A 24,488-nucleotide genomic window follows, 5' to 3' on the forward strand; every position below is an offset into this window, starting at 1 on the left:
AAATCACTGTATTCCAATGGCGATCAAGCTCGAAAACTGCCGAATTTACCCTTCTTCTTCAAGACAATTCTGCACCCCATTAACACACTTCGACATTCCATTCCTACAATCTGATCCCACAAAGAGACTCATCTTCTTCGATCTCCCCTGCTCAGACCTCTATTTCCATGAACACATCCTTCCATCGCTGAAAAATTCTCTCTCCCTCACTCTCGCACACTTCCTCCCCCTCGCCGGAAACGTAGTCCTCCTGTTAAACTCCGGCAGCCCCATGATCCGTTGCGTTGCTGGAGACTCTGTTTCTCTAATTGCCGCTCAATCCGATCAAGATCTTCACTATCTCGCTTCACACCATCAACGAGTCGCCGATCACTTCTACGAATGCGTCCCTGAGCTGCCCCTCGCTACTCGCTGCGCCGACTTCGTCGTCTTCCCCGTCGTCGCTCTTCAGATCACGCTGTTTGCCGGCCAAGGGATCTGCATCGGCATCACCAATCATCACGCCGTCGCCGACGGGAGCAGCATCGTTAATTTTGTGAAGTCGTGGGGCTGCGCAAACAGATCTAGAGACGCTGAAGAGCATTTACCGGTTTTCGATCGAGCTCTTGTTGAAGATCCAGAGAAATTGGATTCAATCGCGTGGAAATTCGTCAAAAATCGAAATCCGCATCTCGATATATCACCATCTGTGGTTGAATTTCCTATCAACAGAATCCGTTCAACCCTTCTCCTCACCAAAAATCAAATCGAAATCCTCAAAAATCACGTCTACGCCAAAACGCCTAATTTAGGCGCGGTTTCATCTTTCACGGTTATTTCTGCTTACGCTTGGATTTGTTCGTTGAAAGCAGCGGCTGCTCCCGACGACGACGACGACGAGATCGTCTACTTCTCCTTCGCCGCAAACTGCCGTGGACGTCTGAATCCGCCGCTGCCGGAATCCTACTTCGGAAACTGCTTAGTTTTCGTGCGTGCAGGATCGCGGCGTGGATCGTTGAGGAAGGAGGGCGGATTTGTGGTTGCTGTGGAGAGTATACGAGAGGCGAGTCGAAGAATTTTGCAGAGTGATCGCGGAGTGGTGGAGAGCGCAGATTGGCCGTTGGATTTCAGAAAATACAGTGGGCAATGGAGGGTATCGGTGGCCGGATCGCCGAGATTTGATGTTTATGAAGCTGATTTCGGGTGGGGGAAGGCGAAGAAGCAGGAATTCGTGCATATTGATAGGGATATGTCGATTTCTCTCTGCAAATCTAGGGATTTTGAGGGTGGATTCGAGATTGGGGTGTCGAGGAAGAAGGCTGAAATGGATGTTTTTGAACGTGTTTTCGGTGATATGAAGCGAGTTTTAGAGTCGGATGGGAGTGAGGAGTCTATCTCCGATCCTACTGCAAACCTAAAAATGCTATAAGTCTCTTTTTTTTTTTTTTTATGTTGTATTTCATGTTGCTTTTTCATATAGTTAATTTCCTAAAATGTTAGTAAACTATAGTATTTGTATGAAATTAGTGAATACTAAACTTATTAACTTATACTACATCCATCCACCAAACTTTTCGAGTCTGACTACCTTGATGGGCTGGCTAGCCCGAAATCCAAACATTTAGAATTAGAGTTGAAATTTTTTCATTCGATTATTGTGCACCCGAATGATCCGACAATCCAATAGGACTGGGCCGAAACCCAGTGAAAGGACCCGATTAACATCCTAATGATCCGACAACCCAATAGGTCTGGCCGAAACTCAGTGAAATGACCCGATTGACATCCTATATGTGTATATTCATAAACTTTATCTCTAAGGCAAAGATACATATTTCTAGAAGCATCAACGAACAGAGATATCTCAAATTTTCAATGGCATCTTTATCACATTTTAAAGATTTTAACTTGTCACTTAAACATTTGAAAGATGCAACCAAAAGAATAACTTATTATCTACTACTTATTATCTACTACTTTCTACTACTTTAGCCATGCTTTTAACCTCAAGCATTGGTATCTTATCAATACTACAATAATCAACATGTGCAATCCTCCTCTCTTTAAACTCGTTAGAAGCAATTTCTTCAAATTGATGCATATATATACTAAAGTATTCAGATTCAATACCTAAAACAGATGAAACTCAATTTTAAATGATGTATTCGCAACAATGAAGCAACTTTATTAAATAATTGATGTCTTTATTTCAATAAATTTACTATATTCAATCTATAAGTTCTTCAAAACAGTTTATAAGTTGTATAGGAGCAGCCGAATTTACCCTTCTTCTTCCGGAGAATTTGCACCCCATTAACACACTTTGATATTCCATTTCTACAATCTAATCCCACAAAGAGACTCATCTTCTTCGATTTCCCCTGCTCAGACCTCCATTTCCATGAAAACATCCTCCCATCACTGAAAAATTCTCTGTCATTCACTAAACTCCGGTATCCCTGCAATCCGTTGCGTCGCAGGCGACTCCATTAAAATTCGCCGCTCAATCCAATCAAAATCTTCACTACAAGTGAAAGATGTAGATATATCGAACAACAAGTTTGAAGTTTATTTTCAACCAAATACTGAAGCACTAATATATAGACCAATCCATAATCCATCAAATATAGAAACAGTTAGGGATACAAGTAGATTTTTAAGGGATTGCATTAAGTGAAATATACATCTTTTTTCATCTTTTGTGGCCCATAGAACATAGCCGCATATTTCCTCATGCATAAATCAGTCATCAAACTCTAGGCCACAATGAATCAACACAAGCAAATAACAAGCATGAGATCGATCAACTTAAAATAACAATCGAGACTCTAATGACCATCTAACATGAATTTGATGCAAAAGACATGTTTAAGCAGAATAATTAGCATCGTTAATTCCTTATCTATTTCATCATGTGTAAATTCCAAACATAATACGATACATTGGCTGCGTGCGGATCAAAGAAAGAAATTGAATCGAGAGTTACGGATCAATCCAAATAATGGGGCTTCAAATACGCTCAATCAATTTTAATTTTTATTAGGGAAAAGGTGCAGATTGACCCCTGGAGTAGTAGCCCCTATAGCGTATAACCCCTCTTACTCATTGTGTGTGCAATTAAACTCCTGAACTCCGAGAAAAGGGTGCAAATTTCCCCCTCTGACCTAACGCCGTTAAGTGTTCGTTAACGTCTGGGTTTAATTTCACCCTCTACTTCAGGGGTGGATCTGCACCTTAATTTTTTTATTTTTTTTTTAAATTTCAGCAACTCACCTCCGGCATCAACTTAACCGCCCTCCATACTCATCGGCTCCAACTTACACTTTGTCAGCTCGCACGTGCTCAATCTCTTGATCGTCGACTGCTTACCGCTTACATGCAGCAACGCCACCAGAAATCTCATAAGGTGATTTGCATCTGTGAACAGTGAAACTTAAATATAGAATTTTTTGTTGTTTAAAAATTCTTCTCCATTTCTCGTTTTGGTTCTCAATTAGAGATGTGGTTTTTTCGGTCTGCTTTTCCTTTTCTTCCCCTGCTTTGATTTCTGGCTAATCAGAAAAAAAAATAGAAGAATAGAGATGGGATTAGACGGTTTAAAGTTTTTTTTGAGCAAGAGAAAATTTGATATAGAGTGAAGAGAGTCCAACGCGCGCGTTTTACAGAAAAAATTTAAAACGAGGACGTGGGAGAGAAATAGGAGAAAAAATAAAATTAAATGAGGAGAACGTGGGAGAGAAAAAATATGGCTTCAAAAAATATCTATTAAACTGCTGCTTTATATAATATCTATTCTTCAATTATTTAGAAGTATGGATTTCTTATTTATATATGAAAATTATTATTATTATATATTCTTCAATATTTAGAAATACGGATTTCTCTTTTATATATAAAAAAGCTCATTATATATTCTTCAATTATTTAAAAGTTAGGATTTCCCTTCTGTATTCTTCCGATATCAATCCTTTGGATATTCAATAAAACTTAACAAAATCTCACTATTATATGCATTTTTTTAAAACGCTTGGAATCTAAATTAACTAATTAAACGCTTCTCTATATCACTAGGGGTGACTGATTAACCAACGATATCAAATATTAAAAGAACACGAACACCAATTCTATCCATCAAAATTCATACGATAACTTGTTTAGACTAAATTAAATGGAAATAACTGCTTTATTCCCACAAACATTCGACTAAATTAAATGGAAATAAATGCTTTAATTATTTCCACAAACATTTTCGAACAAAAAGGAGAAGCAAACCGCGCGCAACAGCTTTGCCTGCCTCAAAATTCCTCCCCAAATTTCCCTCTCATTTTTCATGACAACCCCACAAATTTCACATAATTCTCAATCCATCCCCCTATCTTCCAATTCTTCCCAACTCCACACCCATCCCGAGTCAACTCGGTCCACCCCCGAGTCACCCCGCGCTCCTTCCCCCGCTAAATTACAATCTTACCCCTCGGGGCAATTCAAATTCACCATCAGCCCTGACCCCAGCAGTTCAAATACATCACTTGCCGGAGAGACTCCTCCGCCCGCCCCCTCTCGCCGCCTCCACCGCGGGCGAAGTCGGCCGCGGCGGATAGAGGCCGGAGGTCCGCCGCGTCGCCAACGCCGCAGAAGAAGCGCTGCTTCTTGGTGTAGCCGAGCGGCTTGAAGCCGGACTTGTTCTTCTGCCCTTGATCGGAGACGCTGTTCACCGCCGCCACGCCGGCCGCCGCCCACATCCTGTTCATGTAGCTCATCTTTGTTGTTTGCGCTTTTCTTTCTTCCTCGGACTTTTTGGAGATTCTTGTTTGTTTTGTTTGAAGAGGTTGTGATGAGGAAGAGTTTTTATATGAGGGTTCAGGGGCAAAATGGGAATAAGGATTAATGTGGTGGAGGACAGGTGGCGGCACGAGGTTGTGGTATAGTGCATGAGTCATCTGCATGCAGCCAATGGGAAGCTAACATCATATCATATGTTTGCATGCATGCTTCTTATTCGACGGATGCTGCATATGTTTAAATTAAAATATTTACAAAAGAATACGGATCACAGTTTAATTGAAAAAAACATTAATGTAGAGGTTCGAGTTATTATGTAGAAGAGTTATATGTATATGTTACTTTTTAATTCTTTAAATTGATTTTAAACTGAATTAGTGGCAATTTTGTAATAAAATAAAATTTGAAAATTATTTGTATATATATGGTGATAGTTTTTGCAATTAAAGTAAAATTGTAGGATTATTTGTATGCTTCTTTTATCTCTCTTTTTTTTCTTTCATTATTTATATTCATGAAAATATATGCACTAATATTTTTTATGAAATTAAATTAAATATGTTATCGAAATAAAATTAAATATATATATAATGATGAAAATAGATATAGTAATATGTGTAAATATATAATGATATTGCGTGTATCAATATCTATATGTATATATAAAAACAACTACGACTTTTCGAAAATACTCCCTCCGTCTTTGAAATAAGTTCATCTTTTTCCTTTTTAGGACGTCCCCAAATAAGTTCCTCTTTCTTTCTTTCCATTTTTGGACAACTACCCCACCACTAATAATATTTTATTTATTCTTATTTTTCACATTTTCACCACTCTCAATACTAATTATAACACTTTTTCCCTTTTCACCACTCACAATATAACATTTCTTAAAACCCGTGTCACTCACTTCATCACATGTTTTTTTAAAAAGGAGGGAGTATATGCGATATGGTTAGTTGAAAATTTAGTGAATTAGGAGAATAAAAAAGAAAAAAATAACAATTTTCTCTGTCTCACAAATTAGTCTTATATTTCTCTTTGAGATGTCTCATACTATAATCATTTTTTTTTTGAATTGTTTTAAAACTTTCTTTTACTAAAATAATTTTATTAATATTTGTGAAGATAATATGTGAAGCATTATAACACATTTTTTCCACTATTAACACACTTTACCACTTTTCCTTAAAATTCGTGCCGTCCCCAAATAGGAACTTATTTCAGGGACGGATTGAGTAGTAATTGTGGTTATTCAGTCTATTTGCAAATTTTTATTTTTAAAATTTAATTTTATGAAATATTAAACCTTTTTAATTTATTAATGTACTACTCTATTCCTTTTGTAGTATAATTATGAATGTTGTATGAACTAAATACTAGGGATGTCAAAAAAGCCCGAAACCGACGGGTCGATCCGAATAGACCGATAAAAAAGGTGGGTTAGGGCTAAAAAAATTTAGCCCGAATGGCCCGAACCGAAAATAGCCCAAGCCCGATAGGGTTGGCCCGAAAACCGAGTGGGTTGACCCGATTAACCGAACACTTTCTTAATAATTTATTTCAAAACTTTAACACTTTACTATTTAATTTGATAATAACATTTTGATGCTTATATAATATGATTTGATTTTTTCTAACGATTAATAATAATATTTATGATATAAAAGTCAAAGAAAGATAGTGATTTATGTTATATCTATATACAATTTTTATCGAAAACAAAATTAAAATTAGATATTATGTAAATTTACATTAAAATAATACTAATTTTTGTATCTAAAATAAGGCGAAATGTTTTGATTTAAAAAGCACGACATATTTTTCTTACAATAATATGATTATCCATACAAAAAATTATAGATATAAAAAATCATAAATTTGTGGGCCCGAACGGGCTAGCCCGAAACCGAGTGGGTTAGGGTTAGGGTCGAAATTTTTTAGCCCGAAAAATAAAAAAACCGACTAGCCCGAACCGAAAATAACCTGAAACCGAGTGGGTTGGCCCGATTGACATCCCTACTAAATACTTTAAAATTTATACTATTTTCGTGTCATATTTAGATTTTTTTTTCTAATTTAATTAGTTACATGTATATATATATATATATATATATATATATATATATTTTGTTTTAACTGTAACTTTTTGTGCATCGCGTGGAGGACATGCACTCGTTATGTTATAAAAATAAAAGTAAATAAGATCTGTATAAATAATTAATATTAATTATAATATTTTAATCGCGATACTCCTATTTTTTGTCCTGGTATTATTATATAGGTATGTTTTTTTTTTTTTTAGGTATGTTGTTTCATACTTTCATTGGTAAAGTTATGTATTTTAGAGTCTCAGTCCGAAAACTTTTATCGAAAGAAATTGAGAAATAATAATATTGTTAAGAAAATTTAACTGGGGTAGTAACTACAATGTTTTCAAATCACATCATTTTATATATATATATATATATATATATATATTTGAATGAATATTGTGTTATTTTTTAGAATCAAGCCTACTGTAGATTAATCAAGTTGTTTGTAAAGTGTCAAAATTTAGATTTCTTTACTAATGTTTTGTGAAATTTGTTGCCATAAACGAGTTGCCTCTAGCTGAATAATATATACAGTTTGTTGGCTTGAGAAATACTCGCTCATTTCTTTTGAGTATGGCTCTTTATAGACACATTACACATATATTAAGAATAAGAGCTATTAAAGAATAAAAGTCATTAAAAATGATGGAACCCATAATATTTGAGTTTACAATTTTGGTAGGTCACTAAATTATGACGCTTTGTAAAATTAAGTCATATTTTTTCAGGCTTGCAAATTTGAGTAATTTATTTTTACATGGGTATAAATATGCCAAATAAAATAATGAAATAAAATTTCACATCAGCGTTCGAGCTCCACCTGTGAAGTTACGCACGTCTCACATACAAAATAGCCCGATCGGGCCCAAATATGACACACTTACATTGCAATTAATAATAAATGATCCAAATTTACAAGCCTGAAAAATATGACCTAATTTTGCAAAGCGCCTTAAATTAGTGGCCTAAAAAAAATTTAAACTCCATAATATTTTGTATAGATAAAGATTTTTTTTATGGAATAAGTTATTTATAGTAGGATCGTCCAAAATGATAATAATAATAAAAAAGGCTATGTTAAATGGGACGAAGGGAGTAATTCATTGCCAAAATTATGAATATAGCACTATTAAAATGAATGAGTCACCCTTCTCAAAAGAAAAAAAATGAATGAGTTGAATATACATCTTGTTAGGCTGTTAGCTTATGAACAAATCCACCACCAAGCTCATGAATATGGAACTATGAATTTTATATATTTTAAAGGGCAATTTGATCTTAGACCCCATCTTTCTGTAGTAAGTTCACAATTAAGATAGTTTTTTAAAAAAAGAAGTAATATATATGTTGTATTTTAAAACTCCAACGAACACATGTCACATGTAGAAACATTAAATTTAACTGTACTAGTAATATTTTTCCTTGAAAATAGGGAATTTGATAGTAAATGAAAAATACAAATTTTTGCGTCGTTTAGTGGGCAGGAGACGACAAGGCGATCACATGGGCTGACATAAGTGCGCCGCTGTCGGCCCATTACCGATTCACGTGCCATTGATCATATCCAAATCTTTTTTACGTTTTTTTCCTTAAAATTTTAGAGATAATATCGCAATATATTTTCAATTATCATATTTATTCTAAAATGTATTATATGGTGAAATAATTATATATTACCATATTGTAAACTGAATTCAATTTGTTACATCGTTTTCATAGTGTTTCAATATATGACGATGAAGCGCAGTCCGTTGATAAGATGTTTCTCCTCCAACCAATTGATCGGGAGGAAGAGGGGGGTTCAAGTCACTTAGAAGGCTAGACTTTAGAGTGGGAGTGTGATTTTCTTTTCTTTGGGTGTAAAAAAAAATAGTGTTTCAATATCTATAATCTATAATATATTAAAAGACAACTTTCAATTGTAAATCAATTTTAAATGATCAATTTGAAAATTGAGTGGCAGTTTTGTAATTATAATAAAATTGAAAGTTTTATTTGTAAACTTATATATATATATATATATATATATATATATATATATATATATACTCTTTTCATAACTTCTTATTTTTTGTTTGATTTCTCTTCAAAATTGTAAAATTCGATTAATTATAAAATAATTAAAATGCATATCAAATTAAAGATCACGATAAGAGTTTGATATATTTTATGTAAATATTTGATTTAAAATGTAAGCATTATATTTTACAATTTCTATCTCCTCTCTCGTTTTTTTTTTTTGAATAAATCTATTTTCTAATTCTTTTTTATTATTTTGTATTTTTTATTTTTTTTACTTTTCATACTATCAAATTTTATAATTGTGAATTCTTATTTTTTTTTCAATATTCAATTCAAATATATTCACTTAAAATTATTTTTTTTAAATTATATTTATAAGTATGATAGTTGAATTAGTATTAATTTTATATAAATATAAAAAAAAAAATCGCGTCCAATGTACGGGATGCAAATGTTAGTTTATATTTATGATAAACACAATCATTTTATATTTTTGCATGAATTTGAAAATTAAGCTTTAGACATGTACTCCATCCGTCTCACGCCCATGGGCTCATTTTCCTTTTTGGGTAAAAAAGTTGTACTTAATTGGTGTGGACCACACCACTTTACTACTCCCTCCGTCCCATATGCTTAGGTTTGTTTTCTTTTTTTGAATGTCCCATTTATATAGGCTTGTTTCCATAAAAAGTAATGTTTTTTTATTCATTTATTATTATATCCCTATTTAATTCTTTAATTTACTCCCACATCATTAAATAATAAATATGGGCATACTAGAAAATTTACTTATATGTTTTCATTCCCAATGATTTTTCTTAATCTTTGTGAAAATTTCAATCAGCCTATCCATATGGGACGGATGGAGTATCATTTTCCTACTAAAAAGTAAGTTTTCTTAATTTTTGTGTCCAAAAGAAGTGAGTCTATTGGAGTGAGACGGAGGGAGTATTTAATATCGAAACTCAAAATTGAAAAGATTTAGTGAGGTCATTATTTGAGTTGTCAGGTGTGTTTTCAGTTCCTTTGTTAGATGTCCAACATACCTTAATTTAATTAGGACTTGGCATAATAGAATTAGAGCTTTTTGACGATTCAAGTTGAAATTCTGATTGTTCAACATATATTTGATAATTTAAAAGGATAATCCAAAAAATAAGTTTTAATAGGTTTTAATTAATTTTGATATTTAATATAGAATAAATATCTGATTTTCAATTCTAAATATTTGCAAAAAAATTCAAAACAGACAAATTATTACAAATAAAATGTTATGACATGAGGAAAGTCATCGTATAAGTAGAGAAGAAAAAATAGACTAACACAGGCTCCAACATCCATGTATATGGGTATCGGTAACTTAGATTTGAATTTGATTTTTTTTTTTTTTTTTTTTCATATTAGAAGTTGTCTCATATTGAATCAGATAGCAGCATCGGGTGAGCATGAGACGTTTGATTATTAGAAATTAATTTATTTTGAAGGTATTTTAAAATTGAATTAATTGGATATTATCTAAATTAATTTTATTATTGTAGAAAGTAGGCCAAGAATCATAAATCATTCGAACAAAATATCAAAAAATTAATCTTATCTAATCCCCAAATAAGAACTTGGCGCATTAGAAATTTGTTAGTATCGATTACTTTGGAATTTTGCTCTTTCTTCACATTGTGATTGTAGGTCAAACGGTTGGAAGTCTTGAAGCTGGAAGCTAGGAAAGGAAGGAACGAATTTCAGTTGAGAGAAAGAAGGAGCAAGAGATGATAAGGAGAGAGAGAGGAGCTTGTTGGGCAGCTCCTAAAAACAAGGAAGGAATGGCTTGAGTGGACAAATTCTTTCAACAAACTCAACGGTCACTCAGTCCACTACCCAACCCACGACTTCTACCTTGGAGATCAAGTTCAAGAGGTCTTTAAATACCAAGGAGAAGTCTCAGTTCAGATCACGAAGTTTGAAGATCAAAATCGAGTCATTTGAGTGACCTGTGTACGTACGAATGCTGTTTAGAGTGTTAGGAGATGTTATAGCTAGTAACAGAAGGCATCACAATGGACATTAAAAATTTTGGAAAATCTGGGAAGTTATTTGCTTCCATTTTTATGGGAATCTCTCTCTATCCGCAGGTTCTGTAATTTTTTACGCATATCTTGTTCTTGTTTTGAGCTTATCTCTATCTTAATCTCCTCCAAACCCTAATTTTCGAATTCAATGGTGGAGATATACTTGAAAGTTTTGGTTTTTGAGTGATTGGATCTGATTTTTTTTGTTTTTATTCACTGCATGAACATCACATCATCTTCTTCTCCCCTCATCATCACACCTTGATCTACATCTTGTTAAGCCCCCAATCTCAGGCAGCCATGGCCACCACCTCCACACCCACGTTGTCGGCAAATCAGGAAGTTCAGTTATTGCCGACTCTGACTGCACCGGCGACAAACCCAGCGACAGAAAGTGTGCCACCTCATTCACCAATTATTCAGACGCCGGAAATTTTTGACTTTGCAGGCTCTTTTGCAGCACCTCGAAGAACTGGAAAGCAGTTTTTTTTTTCATCTTCCATCCTGAGCCAAAGGGCAAGTGACAGCCCTCATTTCTTCCCAAAAAGGGGGAGATTATGCTGCTGAAGATGCTGATGGAGCAGGGGACAAGGACAAGGAGTAATGAAGGCAGGGGGAGTCTTTGAGTCAGGGGGAGTTTTTTTTTTATATATATATAATGGATGGTTTAGAGTTTGTGTAGCTGTTCTCTTAAGCTTGCAATTTTTTTATTTTGGTTTTGTTGCTGGCTATGATGCTACATCTGTAGGGGGAGATCACAGCAAGGGGGAGCATTGTGTGTTTTTGGTTTTGTGAAGAAAGGCAAAAGGGGGAGTTTGTTAGTATCGATTACTTTGGAATTTTGCTCTTTCTTCTCATTGTGATTGTAGGTCAAACGATTGGAAGTCTTGAAGCTGGAAACTAGGAAAGGAAGGAACGAATTTCAGTTGAGAGAAAGAAGGAGCAAGAGATGATAAGGAGAGAGAGAGGAGCTTGTTGGGCAGCTCCTAAAAACAAGGAAGGAATGACTTGAGTGGAAAAATTCTTTCAACAAACTCAACGGTCACTCAGTCCACTACCCAACCCACGACTTCTACCTTGGAGATCAAGTTCAAGAGGTCTTTAAATACCAAGGAGAAGTCTCAGTTCAGATCACGAAGTTTGAAGATCAAAATCGAGTCATTTGAGTGATCTGTGTACAAATGCTGTTTAGAGTGTTAGGATAACATTGTTTATAGCATTCATTGATTTCGTCGGATTTCGGAGTATAGCTCTTGAGTCCAGATTCTGTTTGTTAGTGAGAGTGTCTAGAGTTTAATACCTAGTTCATTGTAAAGGTATTGAACGTGAGTGTTCATTCTCTATTTAGTCATTTTGCCGTAAGGCGTATTCAAGTTATAATTTATAACTTGAAGAATTTTTCCATCTCTTTGTGTCTTCCATTTTTATTTCCGCTGCAATTTTTCTCTGTGTGCACTGGTGTGTTTCCTAAACACAGTGCGTCACATCAAGTTTTCCGCTGCTGTTTACTCTGTGTTGTTGTGCGTGCTATTCCAACACTCTGCACAACATTTTGATCCAGACGAAGCAACATTAACAAAATTTATTTAATAAAATAAGTGGTAAGTATGAATATATTTGTATGTTGTACTTCATAAATGTGCTCCATAGTTTATATTGGGCCGAGCCATAGAAACAATACATTATCGGGTCTCAGTTACAATAACTGTAATACGGGTGATTTTAAACACAGCGCTTAATTTATCATTATAGCCTCTTACATAAAAAATAATAATAATTATTATAATTATATTATTTTACCTCTATAGCCCCAATTTAAAATTTACAAAAATTAATTTGAAAGAATAATATGTATGATTTTTTCACAGATAAATCATATAACACCATCCTGATCTAAAATTTAAAATACTGATAAATAACCCTGATAATTCTGTTAAAGTAAATAAGAGATTAACCTTACTATTTTTATCTATCAAAGTTAATCCTCAAAATAAACGACATCTTAGTGAGTATCAAACTTACTACTTAATTCTATCGGACTTTTTCTCAAAATTAGGTTAGGTGGCTCGCTGTAAAAATCAACCGAGTCCAAAAATGGAGCCCATGAAACTCGAAGTATTGTTTAAAATATGAAAATTTTGAATTAATAGAAATAATCGAGCCTAATTTCGTCAGTTCCAATGTTAACCAATCAAAGTGTCATACAAACTTTTTTTGGTAAAACCTCATAATGTAAAAAGTAAAATTTTAATTAGTCGCGAATAATAACTAACAAGTCTCATGACAATTATGGGAATCTACCGTAAGTTTATGAATAAAGGCATATATATATGCTGCAAGATACATACAAGGGTTCGAAATCTCTCAGCAGTGATCATTGAGAAGTTTTTGACGAAATTAGGAATAAGATTATTTTTTATTTCTATCATGCGCGCTGAGAAGCTAATAAGACGACGCAAGAATTAACAAATTTTGCTTTTAAGTGTAATGATAATAATCTGAAAGTCAAAATTTTCATCCTAACTCCTAGATATTGTCCATTCTGATATTAATATATGATCTTCCTTTTCATCTCAAAATAAAAATAAAAATATGTCTTCATAAATGCATACTCTTTTATAACTATTGTTTGCACTACTCTACTTATTATTTTCAAAAACGTGATTTTCGGAACCTCTTTTATTAAATCCTAAGTTTCTATTCTAAATTTTATTTAATTTTCTAAAGAAATATTAATCCACGAAAATACCACAGCCACTAGCTTCAAATGAAAACATGCAGACTATGCAGTCGACATAAATAATAAAGACACTAGAAATTAAATAAATAAATAAATAAATAAGCATACGTGTCAAGGAATCATTGGCCGGAATATAAAGAGAAAGAAAAACCAGAAGCGGATAATCTCTTAAATCCACTCCTCTCATATTTCATACTTCTTCTTTCTCCCTCTTCGCAAAAGCTAACTAAAAAATCAAATTTTCTTCTGAAATTCGATTCCATCGCAAAACATTTGATTTTTCAATTCAGTCAATGGCGGCCGTCACTTCAATGTCTTTCACCACCGCAGTTCAATCGCCGGATTTGAACTCCTCAGCTCGGAGTTATTCGAATTTGGATGCTTTCAAGCTCCGCAATACGGTGTCGTATGATGCGTGTAGCTTTCGCTCCTACAGCTCCTCTCGCATGGTCGTTCATTGCATGTGCACTGCCGTAGGCTAGTTCTCTACTCTCTCTCTCTCTCTTTTCTGATTTGGTTTGGTTTTATTTGTTGAAAAAATAGCATTTTGGATTTAAGAGTTTGAAGGATTCAATTAGTTATTTTGGTGGTGCGGATTGTGGAAGGAAGAGTTAGATAATATATTGTGATGCTATAGAATGGAACATACGATTAGAATGATTTAGTTGGAATGCGAATCGTTATAATGTTAGCTCGATGTAGCTGAATTTTGTTGCTCTGATCTAACATGTTCAAATAGGAGCTGTGTTTTCTCCTAAAATATCGATTTTTTTAATCCATTTTGTGCATTTTTTATGAGATATTGCTATAAAAATTGAATAATAAATGTCTAGTACAGACTGAGCTAAATAAGTTTCTGTCCTCAGTTGTTTATTACTTGCTTTAGGAGGCGTTTACTTTGTATGATTGATAAGATGCACGATTGAATACTTTTATTCTCAAAAGTAGGATTTCTCCGATCTCACCCTTCCAATGAGATATGAATCAAACAAAATTAGCTTAATTATAGAAATAATCAAGGGCCTTGGGATATCCCAAAGTTTCAATCCATCTAAGTAAACAAGGGATTAGCCTTACTTTTTTTTATGTATCAAGGTAAATCCTCCAAGGTAAACGGCTCCGTAGGGGATTCTTTTAATATAGGTAATTGATTCTTATCAATTTTTTCTTTGAAAGTTATTATCTGAACTAATGCATGCTATCTTAGATTTTGCATATACTTGTGTTCTAGCTCTACCTAGGAAGTGAGGTTTTGTAGTTCAAAAGTAGCTCCTGATGTTTCAACAAAGATGGCATGCCGTGTTACTTTATGTTGACAATGATGTACTCATAGATCTTCTAATGTCAATTGAAGTAGGTTGAGGCAGTAAAAGAAATAGGATTTCTTTTGAAGGAATTCTGAATTTATTGGTATCCATTGACCGTTTCTGTTGCCTTCATATCTTACTTTTTTTTTTTTTTTGTTATTGAATTTAGCAGTCCACTCATGATTCTAAATTTTCTTTGGCTTTTGATTGCCTCCAGATGTGCCTACTGTTTCTCAAACAAAATTGAATTTCTTGAAGGCATATAAGAGGCCAATCCCAAGTATATACAACACAGTGTTACAAGAGCTTATTGTGCAGCAGCATCTGGTGAAGTACAAGAAGTCATTCCGGTATGATCCTGTTTTTGCTCTGGGTTTTGTTACCGTGTATGATCGACTTATGGAGGGTTACCCGAGTGATGAGGATCGAGAAGCCATTTTCGAGGCTTATGTCAGGGCTCTAAATGATGATCCTGCTCAATTCAGGTACTGTATTTTTCTAGATTTTGTTTTCTCCATTTTACGTTTGATGATATTAATTTTATAAATAAAACAGTTTCCTTCTTGATTTTCATTTGTATTTAGAGGTCAGCCTATATTTTCTGATAGGAGTGGCCACTGAAACTACTCGAAGCTTTTCATGTTTAGTGTTAACTGCAATATGTTGACACTTTTATGTTGCAGGGCTGATGCACAGAAAGTAGAAGAATGGGCCAAAACTCAATCACCTAGTTCTTTAGTAGAATTTGCATCTCGAGATGGAGAGATCGAAGGCATTTTAAAGGACATTGCAGAAAGAGCAGCAACCAAGGGGAGTTTCAGCTACAGTCGTTTCTTTGCAGTTGGTCTTTTCCGTCTGCTTGAGTTATCAAATGCCACTGAACCCACCATTTTAGATAAGGTAAAAAACCTGATCTCCATCCAAATGTAAATAGTGAAGCTTAAAGTTTTCGCAATTATGGAAAGCTGACTACTCAGCTGTTAATTGGTTGAGGTTTTCAGATATTCAAGTTTTCAATATGCACCATAAAGGTTAATCTTATGGCTACATTTCCAATGAGTCGTCATTTTTCACGGTTTCTGACTCTAGGCCATAGTCTGCATTGGTTTTGGAATCTAACTCATACACTAGGTGCATCTCACTAGAAAAATCATGTAAAACGTGCTCTTTAGTATCTGCTAGACATTGCTCGTCTGGTTCTTGCTAATGTATTTCCCTCCTGTTGGCTTGACAGCTTTGTGCTGCACTGAATGTAAACAAGAAAAGCGTTGATCGCGACTTAGATGTCTACCGTAATCTGCTTTCTAAGCTGGTTCAAGCGAAAGAATTGTTAAAGGAATACATTGACAGGTAATAATATCTATCATATTCCCTCATGAAGTTCTCTTCCTCTCTGAATTTCCCACTGATCTGTTCTTCAATTCAGAGAGAAAAAGAAGTCCGAAGAAAGGGCTGCTGCATCGTCCCAGAAAGCAAATGAGGCCGTCACAAAATAATCGAAATAATCTGAGTACATACCACACATCAGAGTCAATTATTATGAGAAAAGGCACTGATCTTCAAAGTTCATGCAGGTGTTGTAAGTGGCAACTGTTACTAATTCTATGAATCGAGGGGCAGCTTGATGCTTTAGTTAGATATGTAATTTTACGATCTCGCTTTGTATAAACACAAGAATTTTGTACTGAGGCATGAACATTCCAAGTTGATAGTGGTATTCAGATTCTCTACATTGTGAAAAAAGTCATGTTGTTTCTCTAACCAGCAAAACTACATTTGTTCTTTTCTTGAGTTTTTCAGGCAGTATCTGTTACAGGTTGTATGAGGCTGAGCTCATCTATCGAGTCATCTATCGATATTGGAACAAAACGATGCTGCAGAGTTAACTGACACGAGATATGTCGACATCATCTGGAATCCTGAAGGTGTCTGCAGCCCCGAATTTCCTCCACTCGTCCCCACTGGCCTCCTCCTCCTTGTCGCTGTCCTTGTCGTCATCGTGTGCCATCGGAGACGAAGGAAGGGATGAAGGATCAAGAACACTTTTGGATTTACATTCGTTTGTGGCAAGCATCTTGACTTGGCCATGATGAGAGATCTCCACTACAACCATGCCATCATCGTCGTTTTCAAAGGGAAGCGGCTGTCTCCATGGCTCCCCATCAATCCTCATGTAAGTGTCTTCTGCTTCTCCTCTTCGGAATTCAAATCTTACACGGTTTGCCTGCATGAGATAGCTAGAGTTAGGCTCCTCATGAGTTAGAATCTCATCAACCCCTTCTAAGTCTCGTTGCATAGGACAGGCACGTCTAGTGTAGTTTGCAAACTACTGTACATGAACGAAAAAAAAAAAAAGAAGATAAGGTGACCTGTGCAAGGCGCGTCCCATGTCCGTTCGGAGCGAGTAAGACTAGGCCATGCCAAGCATCTTTGAACCCTACTATCTCAAGTAACCCGTCGTCCACGTAAGGCGGGGTGAACTCCCTCTGTCCATCAGTTTGAGGATGATGAAGCTCGTTTTTTCTACTAAAGAAATGACGAGTAAAGTACATAACTACTCACATCACGCCGCCTTCTTGGATTCGGAATTCCCCATGGATTCAGCCCCCCGGAGAAGCTTGGCAGATTGAGGCATACAATAGACCGAATGCTGCACAGTAACACCTCGCAAATCAAAGCAAAAACGACGACGTGCAAGGACAAGATGAAGAAGACAAGGAGTGTGACTAGTAATACCTGGTAGGAATAGGGATGTCTTGCCAGTCTCCGTGCTTCCTCATGATCTTAGCTCTACATATCTGACCAATATTTCTGCACGAGAGCTGCTAGGTTTAGCGAACTGGGACCTAGTATGCGCTTCGAAGTAGGATGGAGTGAAACACGAGATGAAACGAACCTTGAAGACGGATGAATGAGAGGGGCACAAAACCACCCTTGCGTGCATCCGAGCTTCGCATATGTGCTCTGTGATGCAAGAAAGCAACCCCTCTTATTCGTTTTGGACAAAAAATCAGTGTTTGGCTGAACTTATAAGCTTCTTAAAACAACTTATAAGTTGTATAGAAGCTTATAAGATTTTAGACAATTTATAAGCTATGAAAATATGCTTCAACAATCAATTTATAATACAGTTAGTTATTTTTCATATATACTTGTCCAATTTCATCTCTCTTCAATTTTCTCTTTTTAACTCACAATTCTCTCTTTAGCTTGTTGCTCAATTATTCAAATATTTTAACAACATATAAGCTCTTGAGACATTACATCTTATAAGCAGTCGAACCTTTATAAGCTCTCTAAAATAAACTTAACTGAACACCCCCCAAATCTTGACCTCAAAAATAAGGATGACAATTTTATCGTGTGAAATGAGAATAATAAATAAGCTAATATAAATCTACGAATAAGGTGCTTGTAATGCACTAATTGTCGTAATTCAATTAATATGGTGAAATTTTTACTTCTTGTATTTTTATGTATTATAATTATTCAGGACCTGATAATCTCTTGTTCATGTATGTTATGTATTTGGTTATGGTTCTTAGTTCTCGCGAAAAAATGTGGTTCGCATTTGCGCATTTGAACCCAACCATATATATATATATATATATATATATATATATATATATATATATATATATATATATAGGGTGCGGTTATAGTGAGAACCACACTTATCGTGAGAACATAAGAACCATTAAAATCAATGCATCTACTATATAAATTAATGCATTCGCTATTAAATTTAATGCATCCGAAAAAAATAATTTTTTTGCTCCCTTCAGGATTCGAACCCAGCACCTGCATCAAATAAGAACCACTAATAAAATAAGAACGGAGAACCATTTTAAGCCATTCGATCATCAAGATATATATATATATATATATATATATATATATATATATATATATAGGGAGAGGTTCAAGAAAGAACCATAAATAAAAAAAGAACGGAGAACCATTTTCAGCCATTCGATTAACAAGATCTACGGTGGATGTATCATCTTGTTGGATGAATACAGATCCTGGGTTCGAATCCTGAAGGGAGCAATTTTTTTTTATTTTTTTGAGTGCATTGATTTTAACAGCGAATGCATTAATTTTTACAGTGGGTGCATTAGATTTGATGGTTCTCACGTTTTCACAAATAATGTAGTTCTCTCTAGAACCACACCCTATATATATATATATATAGAGAGAGAGAGAGGTATATAACATATATTGTTTCCTCTGTTCTATTGATAATGACTCACTTTATCTGGGCACGAGGGTGTAAAGTAAGTAGGGACCACTTATAAAGAGAATGTGTAAAGTAAGTCTATGTTGTATAGTAATTTGGACAACAGGGTGTTTCTTGCCCCGCTGCCGCCCCAGTTTAAACGGGTATGGGGTCGTGTTCGGGGGTAAATTTTTAGGGCAGGTATGGTGGTGGGAAAGCAATACGCGACCTCGTCCCACCCCATTTACATCCCTACTCAAATAAATGGAATCACCATACCTGATTAACCAGCTGGTTTTTGAACTTTTCTGGGTTGAGTTTGCGCTCCGAGTGAAACGCATAAGAGACTTGAGCATCCATCCCTAGAGAGAGAGAGAGAGAGAGAGATGAGTGCATTTGACACAGCTGAGAAACAAAAACAAATGAAAATACTAACCCATGCTGAAATAGTTCCAAAACCCTCCTTGGAATGTGTCGTAGCCTTCCTGAAACAAAACTGTGATGAGATGCAAGGATTGGCAGAAATCTCTTGATGAACATAGAGGCAATTACTAGATTGAGGTCGTCCGTCGGGAGCACGCGTTTGATTGCGTGCAACGAGTGGGGCAGCTCGAGAGGGGCAATGGGCTCGTATTCGTGTTCTTGTCGTGTCTTCATCCGCAGCGTTATGTGCCAACTGTGGAACACAGACAATCTAAGTATATCTTTTCTCTTGGAAATTTTTAAAGAATGACGTGAGAAAATATGCAGAGTTTGAGTTCATAGTCACCTGTCCATCACCATTTCTCTTGCTTTCCTCACTTGATCCAAGAATGCGATTACCGAATCACGGTCTGTTTCGGGATTCTTCTTGCCCTGCAAAATAGAAATTGAGGTTTGAAAGAAAATAGAAAAATTTCAAGATATACAGCCTAGGGTTACTACTTACAAGCTATTAAATACACCAACTTTGATCGAATTTTAGTTTTGTACATCAACTTCAAAATCGGTATAAAAATATACGAACTCAATAATTGTATCATATATAATTGAGATTTTCACAAAGATTGAAGTTAGTATTGGAACTAGGTGGCATACGTTTATATTACCAAACCAACATTGTTTAGATTAGAGTAGTATCACGTCGAAGTCAACTCATGTGATTTATGTCACTGGGCTGCCATATCAGCTTTGTTTGAATGAAAATCTCAAATATGACAAAATTAATACAATTAGTAAATTTATTTATTCTTGTACCAATTTTGAAATTGGTGTGGAAAATCAAAATTCGTCCTAAGTTGGTGTGCCTTGACGCCAACAATAAGAGCAACATACATGCAATAATAGTCAGGGGCGGATGCAGAAAAAAATTCTCGACGTTTTCTATATTTTTTAGTTCCGTAAGGAATTTTCTTGCAATTTGGTTTGGTAACGAGGGCTTTAACTAAGTTATTTGCAAAAAATATCGATAATTTGATGATTTCCTAACAATTTGTTTAACAGAAAAATGAATGTCTCACCCAACCGAACGCGAAAGGAAGATTATTTCCGGTTCCGAGAGGTACAGTGGCAATGGGAGGCGGCTGAGACAATTTCAGATCGGAAATTACCCCGAAAAGCCAGGCAGCCGTGCCGTCTCCTCCGGCAACCTACAATCACCGGCAATGAGATGTTTCACTAGATAAACACATTTCTTCATCAAATTTCACACCCTAAAATGGGGGGTGGGGGGGGGGGAGACATATTTTTCCCAAGGCATATATATATATGACTTACAATTACTCTCAACTTCTTCTCAAGTTTAGGAGCAAATTGATCACCATTTTGCTTGAGCCTCTCAAGATTGAGGAAAATCCTATGCAACACTTTATCAGGAGCTTCTTCTCCCAATTCAAAAACCTAAACCAATAAGTTGACATTATCAAGAAATTTCAATAAACTTATGACAGGCCATCTTAGAGATGATGTTTGGCTAAACTTATTTTAAAGAGCCTATAAATTCTTGGAGCTTATAAAATGTTTCAACAGCTTATAAGATATAGTTTCATTAGAGCTTATAAGTTGTCCAAATTGTATGGATAAATGAGCTTATAAGCTAGAGAGAGAAAATCGATAGATAGATAAAAATAAAAAATTATAGTTAGGTTATTTTTGTAAAATGAGTGCTGCTTATAAGACCTTTACTTTTAGACAGATACTCTTTTTCCTCCTTATGGTTTTTCCCATTGGATTTTCCTTAAGGAGGTTTTAATGAAGCATGACCCTTAGTTGGCGTTTTGTGTGCTTTCAAGGGCTTCTTTACGTTTTTTCTTTTCTTTTATATTAATCACAATTTAATAAAAATTGAGAATATAAGTTAAGGTAGAAGAACTTATTTTTTTTGGGAGCTTATTAGAGTTTAATTTTACATCTTATTAAGCTATTTAAGAGCTTATTTTACCAAACACTTTGAAGGAGCTAATAAGCTTATAAACAACTTATAAACGGTTTTAAATACTCCCTCCGTCCCCAAAATAAGTTCCTCTTTGGGGACGGCACGGGTTTTAAGGAAAATGGTAAAGTATATTGATAGTGGAAAAAAAATATGTTATAATTAGTATTGGGAGTGGTGAAAAAGTGAAAAAGTGTTATAATTAGTATTGAGAGTGGTGAAAAAGTGAAAAGTAAGAATAAATAAAGTATTATTAGTGGTGGGGTAGTTGTCCAAAAATAAAAAGAAAGAAAGAGGAACTTATTTGTCGGACGTCCCAAAATGGAAAAAGAGGAACTTATTTCAGGGACGGAGGGAGTAGCTTATAAGCTCTCACCAAACCACCCTCTTAGACTCCCTCTAAATTAATATGTGTACAACATCAATGCTACATTGCATTGATGAAAAGGTGCATTTACATCATTATTTAGGAACTCTAATGTTTTCCAAGAGGATGATAGTTTCACCTGTTTTTTATTGAGTAAAGAGCGATATGTGTCGAGAAGTTGAGCACCTAATTGACCACCACTCTTGGAGTTGATGAATACTAAAACTGGGCTTTCCGGCACATCGAGCAAGCGCTCCGCCCTCCCATCTGGAACGAGGATGTACGAAGGGATGTAGAATTTTGCGATAAAGTCCTCAAGTTCGTTTGGGAATACCAATCCTACCTCCATCTGCAAACAAAGTTTCATAGGTTTATATTCAACTCCCTCCGTATCGGAAGTGTGCGCACACTTTTTCCAGACACAGATTTTAGGAGTGTTAGTTGAGTGAGTTGTGGATGGAGAAAGGGGCCCACAACTGCAACAAAGTTTCATAGGTTTATATTCAACTCCCTCCGTATCGGAAGTGTGTGCACACTTTTTCCGGACACAGATTTTAGGAGTGTTAGTTGAGTGAGTTGTGGATGGAGAAAGGGGCCCACAACTGCTATTCATTGAGTTAATAGTGTTTTGTTTTTCCAACTTTCTGCGATTTTCATAAAATGTTCACAACTTTTGTTTACACTTGAAAAACCCTCAACTTTTAGTATTTTTCATAAAATGTCCCGCTATACAAAATTAGATGACTGAAAAATGATCATTTTGCGTGAGTCGGACGTGGAATTTTTTTTGATTTTTTTTCTAGTTAAACATCATAACAACGTCGTTTAGATGCTTAGGTGCAATGAAAAAATGGAAAATGATTGTAAATTTGAAAGTTGGCATTGATGAGATTTTGGAGATAAAGATGAGAGTGAGAGTTTTAATTTAATTTTTATTTTTTATTTTTTTTCACCCAAGCATCAACAAACGATGTGGTTTTTATGTTTTGGTGGAATATTTTTTTTTCTTAAAAAAGTTCAACGTGGCGAGATGAATCATCTTTCCATCACCAAAATTTATGTAGCAGAATATTTTACAGAAAACATCGAAAGTTAGAGGTTTTTTAAGAGAAATAAAAGTTGGAGACATTTTATAAAAAAACGCTAAGGGACATTTGCTTTGCATGATTAGTAAGACGCATGATTAAGTATTTTTATTAAGAGTAGGATTTCTCCAATCTCACACATTCAATGGGATAAGAATAACCAAAACCGTGTGTGTGTGTTGGCCAAGCGGTAAGGGGTTATGCCCAAAACCAAAGGTCTTGGGTTCGAGTCCCTTGTGGTGCGATCTTTAAATTTCTTTATGTAATACTGTTAGTTTATCAAAAAAATAAAAATAAAGAATAACCAAAACCAGCTTAATGATAGAATATCTCAAAGTTTCAATCCATCTAAGTAAATAAAATATTAGTCTTACTATTTTTATCTATTAAGATTAATCCTTCAAAGTAAATGCACCTAAAAGTTGAGGATACAAAGCACTATTAACTCTATTTATTGTAATAAGTTGAGATTTTGAGGTTAAAAGATAAATGCGTGTTCAAAAAAAATAGGAATTGCACACTTTTGTGGAACATACTAAATCGACAAAGTGTGCACTTTTTGTAGGACAGAAAGAATATCTTCATTTCAGTTTGTAAGATAAACAAATCTAAAATCATGTGTCCGAATTCAACCGTTAACCTAATCAAGTTATTTAGAGCACACCAATAAACAAAAATTTGCTAAGCATATCTTATCTACCAATCCATCACCTCAATCATCAGTAAAACTAATGAGACTTTTCTCAATTAGCAACTCGAATTCAGAAAGAAAGGATAGGACGAATTAAATGATCAAGAGAAAAAGATCCCAGACAAAATATTCAAATAGAAAAAGAAAAAGAAAAATATATCAAAAAACAAAACAACAATTCGAAAAATCATAGAGGAATCTCACTGGAAATTTTGCAGCAGGCGATGACGAATCTGTTTAATAAAAACCAGGATCGTGCTCGACATCAAATCAAGAAATTTTCCAAATTAATGATTGTTCGATTTCTCGTAGATTGTTTGTGCAATGACGATTGAGTTCTACTCTAGGAAATATTGCCAATAATTGTGAGTTAAGGAAAATGCCTAAAATTGGTGGAGTGGCAGTTATTACAGTTAACTGTTTTTGTCTCCAATGACTCAGAGGTGTAATGTATATTTAAAATTTTATTTATATTGTTTTATAACTATAGTTTTATTTATATTGTTTTATAACTATAGTAAATACTCCCTCCGTCCTCGATATCGTTTCCACATTTATCATTTCGGTCCGTCCGCGATATTGTTTCCACTTCCATTTATAAAAGTAGGGTCCACAAACTTCAATTCACAAGTGGGACCCAAACTCCACTCACTATATATTCACTATTACTCCCTCCGTCCCATTATTCATGGCTCAAAACTTTTCGGCACGGGTATTTAGGAGAGCT

General features: G+C 34.9%; 4 protein-coding genes across 4 annotated transcripts in view; 2 read left to right on the forward strand and 2 right to left on the reverse strand.

Annotated features, from left to right (window-relative positions):
- LOC131012585 (protease Do-like 7) overlaps positions 1-24,488 on the reverse strand; it is a 498,535-nt gene that overhangs the window by 102,626 nt on the left and 371,421 nt on the right. The gene's annotated exons all lie outside the window — the stretch shown is intronic.
- On the forward strand, positions 17-1,408 carry LOC131007599 (phenolic glucoside malonyltransferase 1-like). The gene has a single exon (XM_057934505.1). It carries the CDS (start codon positions 17-19, stop codon positions 1,406-1,408), a length of 1,392 nt encoding a protein of 463 aa, XP_057790488.1.
- Positions 13,812-18,108, forward strand: LOC131012598 (protein THYLAKOID FORMATION1, chloroplastic-like). The gene is made up of 5 exons (XM_057940581.1): positions 13,812-14,159; positions 15,207-15,474; positions 15,673-15,889; positions 16,224-16,339; positions 16,416-18,108. Exons 1-5 carry the CDS (start codon positions 13,976-13,978, stop codon positions 16,483-16,485), a joined length of 855 nt encoding a protein of 284 aa, XP_057796564.1. The 5' UTR covers positions 13,812-13,975; the 3' UTR covers positions 16,486-18,108.
- LOC131012590 (diacylglycerol kinase 5-like) lies at positions 16,872-24,120 on the reverse strand. The gene is made up of 13 exons (XM_057940573.1): positions 23,966-24,120; positions 22,125-22,334; positions 20,964-21,086; positions 20,708-20,836; positions 19,978-20,063; positions 19,761-19,884; positions 19,645-19,693; positions 19,488-19,570; positions 17,886-17,953; positions 17,726-17,800; positions 17,552-17,639; positions 17,359-17,475; positions 16,872-17,213 (listed from the first exon to the last, which is right to left on the reverse strand). The coding sequence occupies exons 2-13, from the start codon at positions 22,332-22,334 to the stop codon at positions 16,872-16,874; spliced, it is 1,494 nt and encodes a 497-aa protein (XP_057796556.1). The 5' UTR covers positions 23,966-24,120.

This window comes from Salvia miltiorrhiza, chromosome 2 (genome assembly GCF_028751815.1).
Source record: "Salvia miltiorrhiza cultivar Shanhuang (shh) chromosome 2, IMPLAD_Smil_shh, whole genome shotgun sequence".
Taxonomy (NCBI): domain Eukaryota; kingdom Viridiplantae; phylum Streptophyta; class Magnoliopsida; order Lamiales; family Lamiaceae; genus Salvia; species Salvia miltiorrhiza.

Excerpts from the sequence above, each read along its gene's own strand:
- LOC131007599 (XM_057934505.1), top strand. The coding sequence starts at position 17 with ATGGCGATCAAGCTCGAAAACTGCCGAATTTACCCTTCTTCTTCAAGA.
- LOC131012598 (XM_057940581.1), top strand. The coding sequence starts at position 13,976 with ATGGCGGCCGTCACTTCAATGTCTTTCACCACCGCAGTTCAATCGCCG. Across the intron at positions 15,475-15,672 it reads GATGATCCTGCTCAATTCAG|GGCTGATGCACAGAAAGTAG; the intron begins GTACTGTATTTT and ends TTTATGTTGCAG. Across the intron at positions 16,340-16,415 it reads TTAAAGGAATACATTGACAG|AGAGAAAAAGAAGTCCGAAG; the intron begins GTAATAATATCT and ends TCTTCAATTCAG.
- LOC131012590 (XM_057940573.1), bottom strand. The coding sequence starts at position 22,334 with ATGGAGGTAGGATTGGTATTCCCAAACGAACTTGAGGACTTTATCGCA. Across the intron at positions 17,954-19,487 it reads AAAACCAGCTGGTTAATCAG|AGCACATATGCGAAGCTCGG; the intron begins GTATGGTGATTC and ends CTTGCATCACAG. Across the intron at positions 17,801-17,885 it reads CTCATTCATCCGTCTTCAAG|AAATATTGGTCAGATATGTA; the intron begins GTTCGTTTCATC and ends GCTCTCGTGCAG.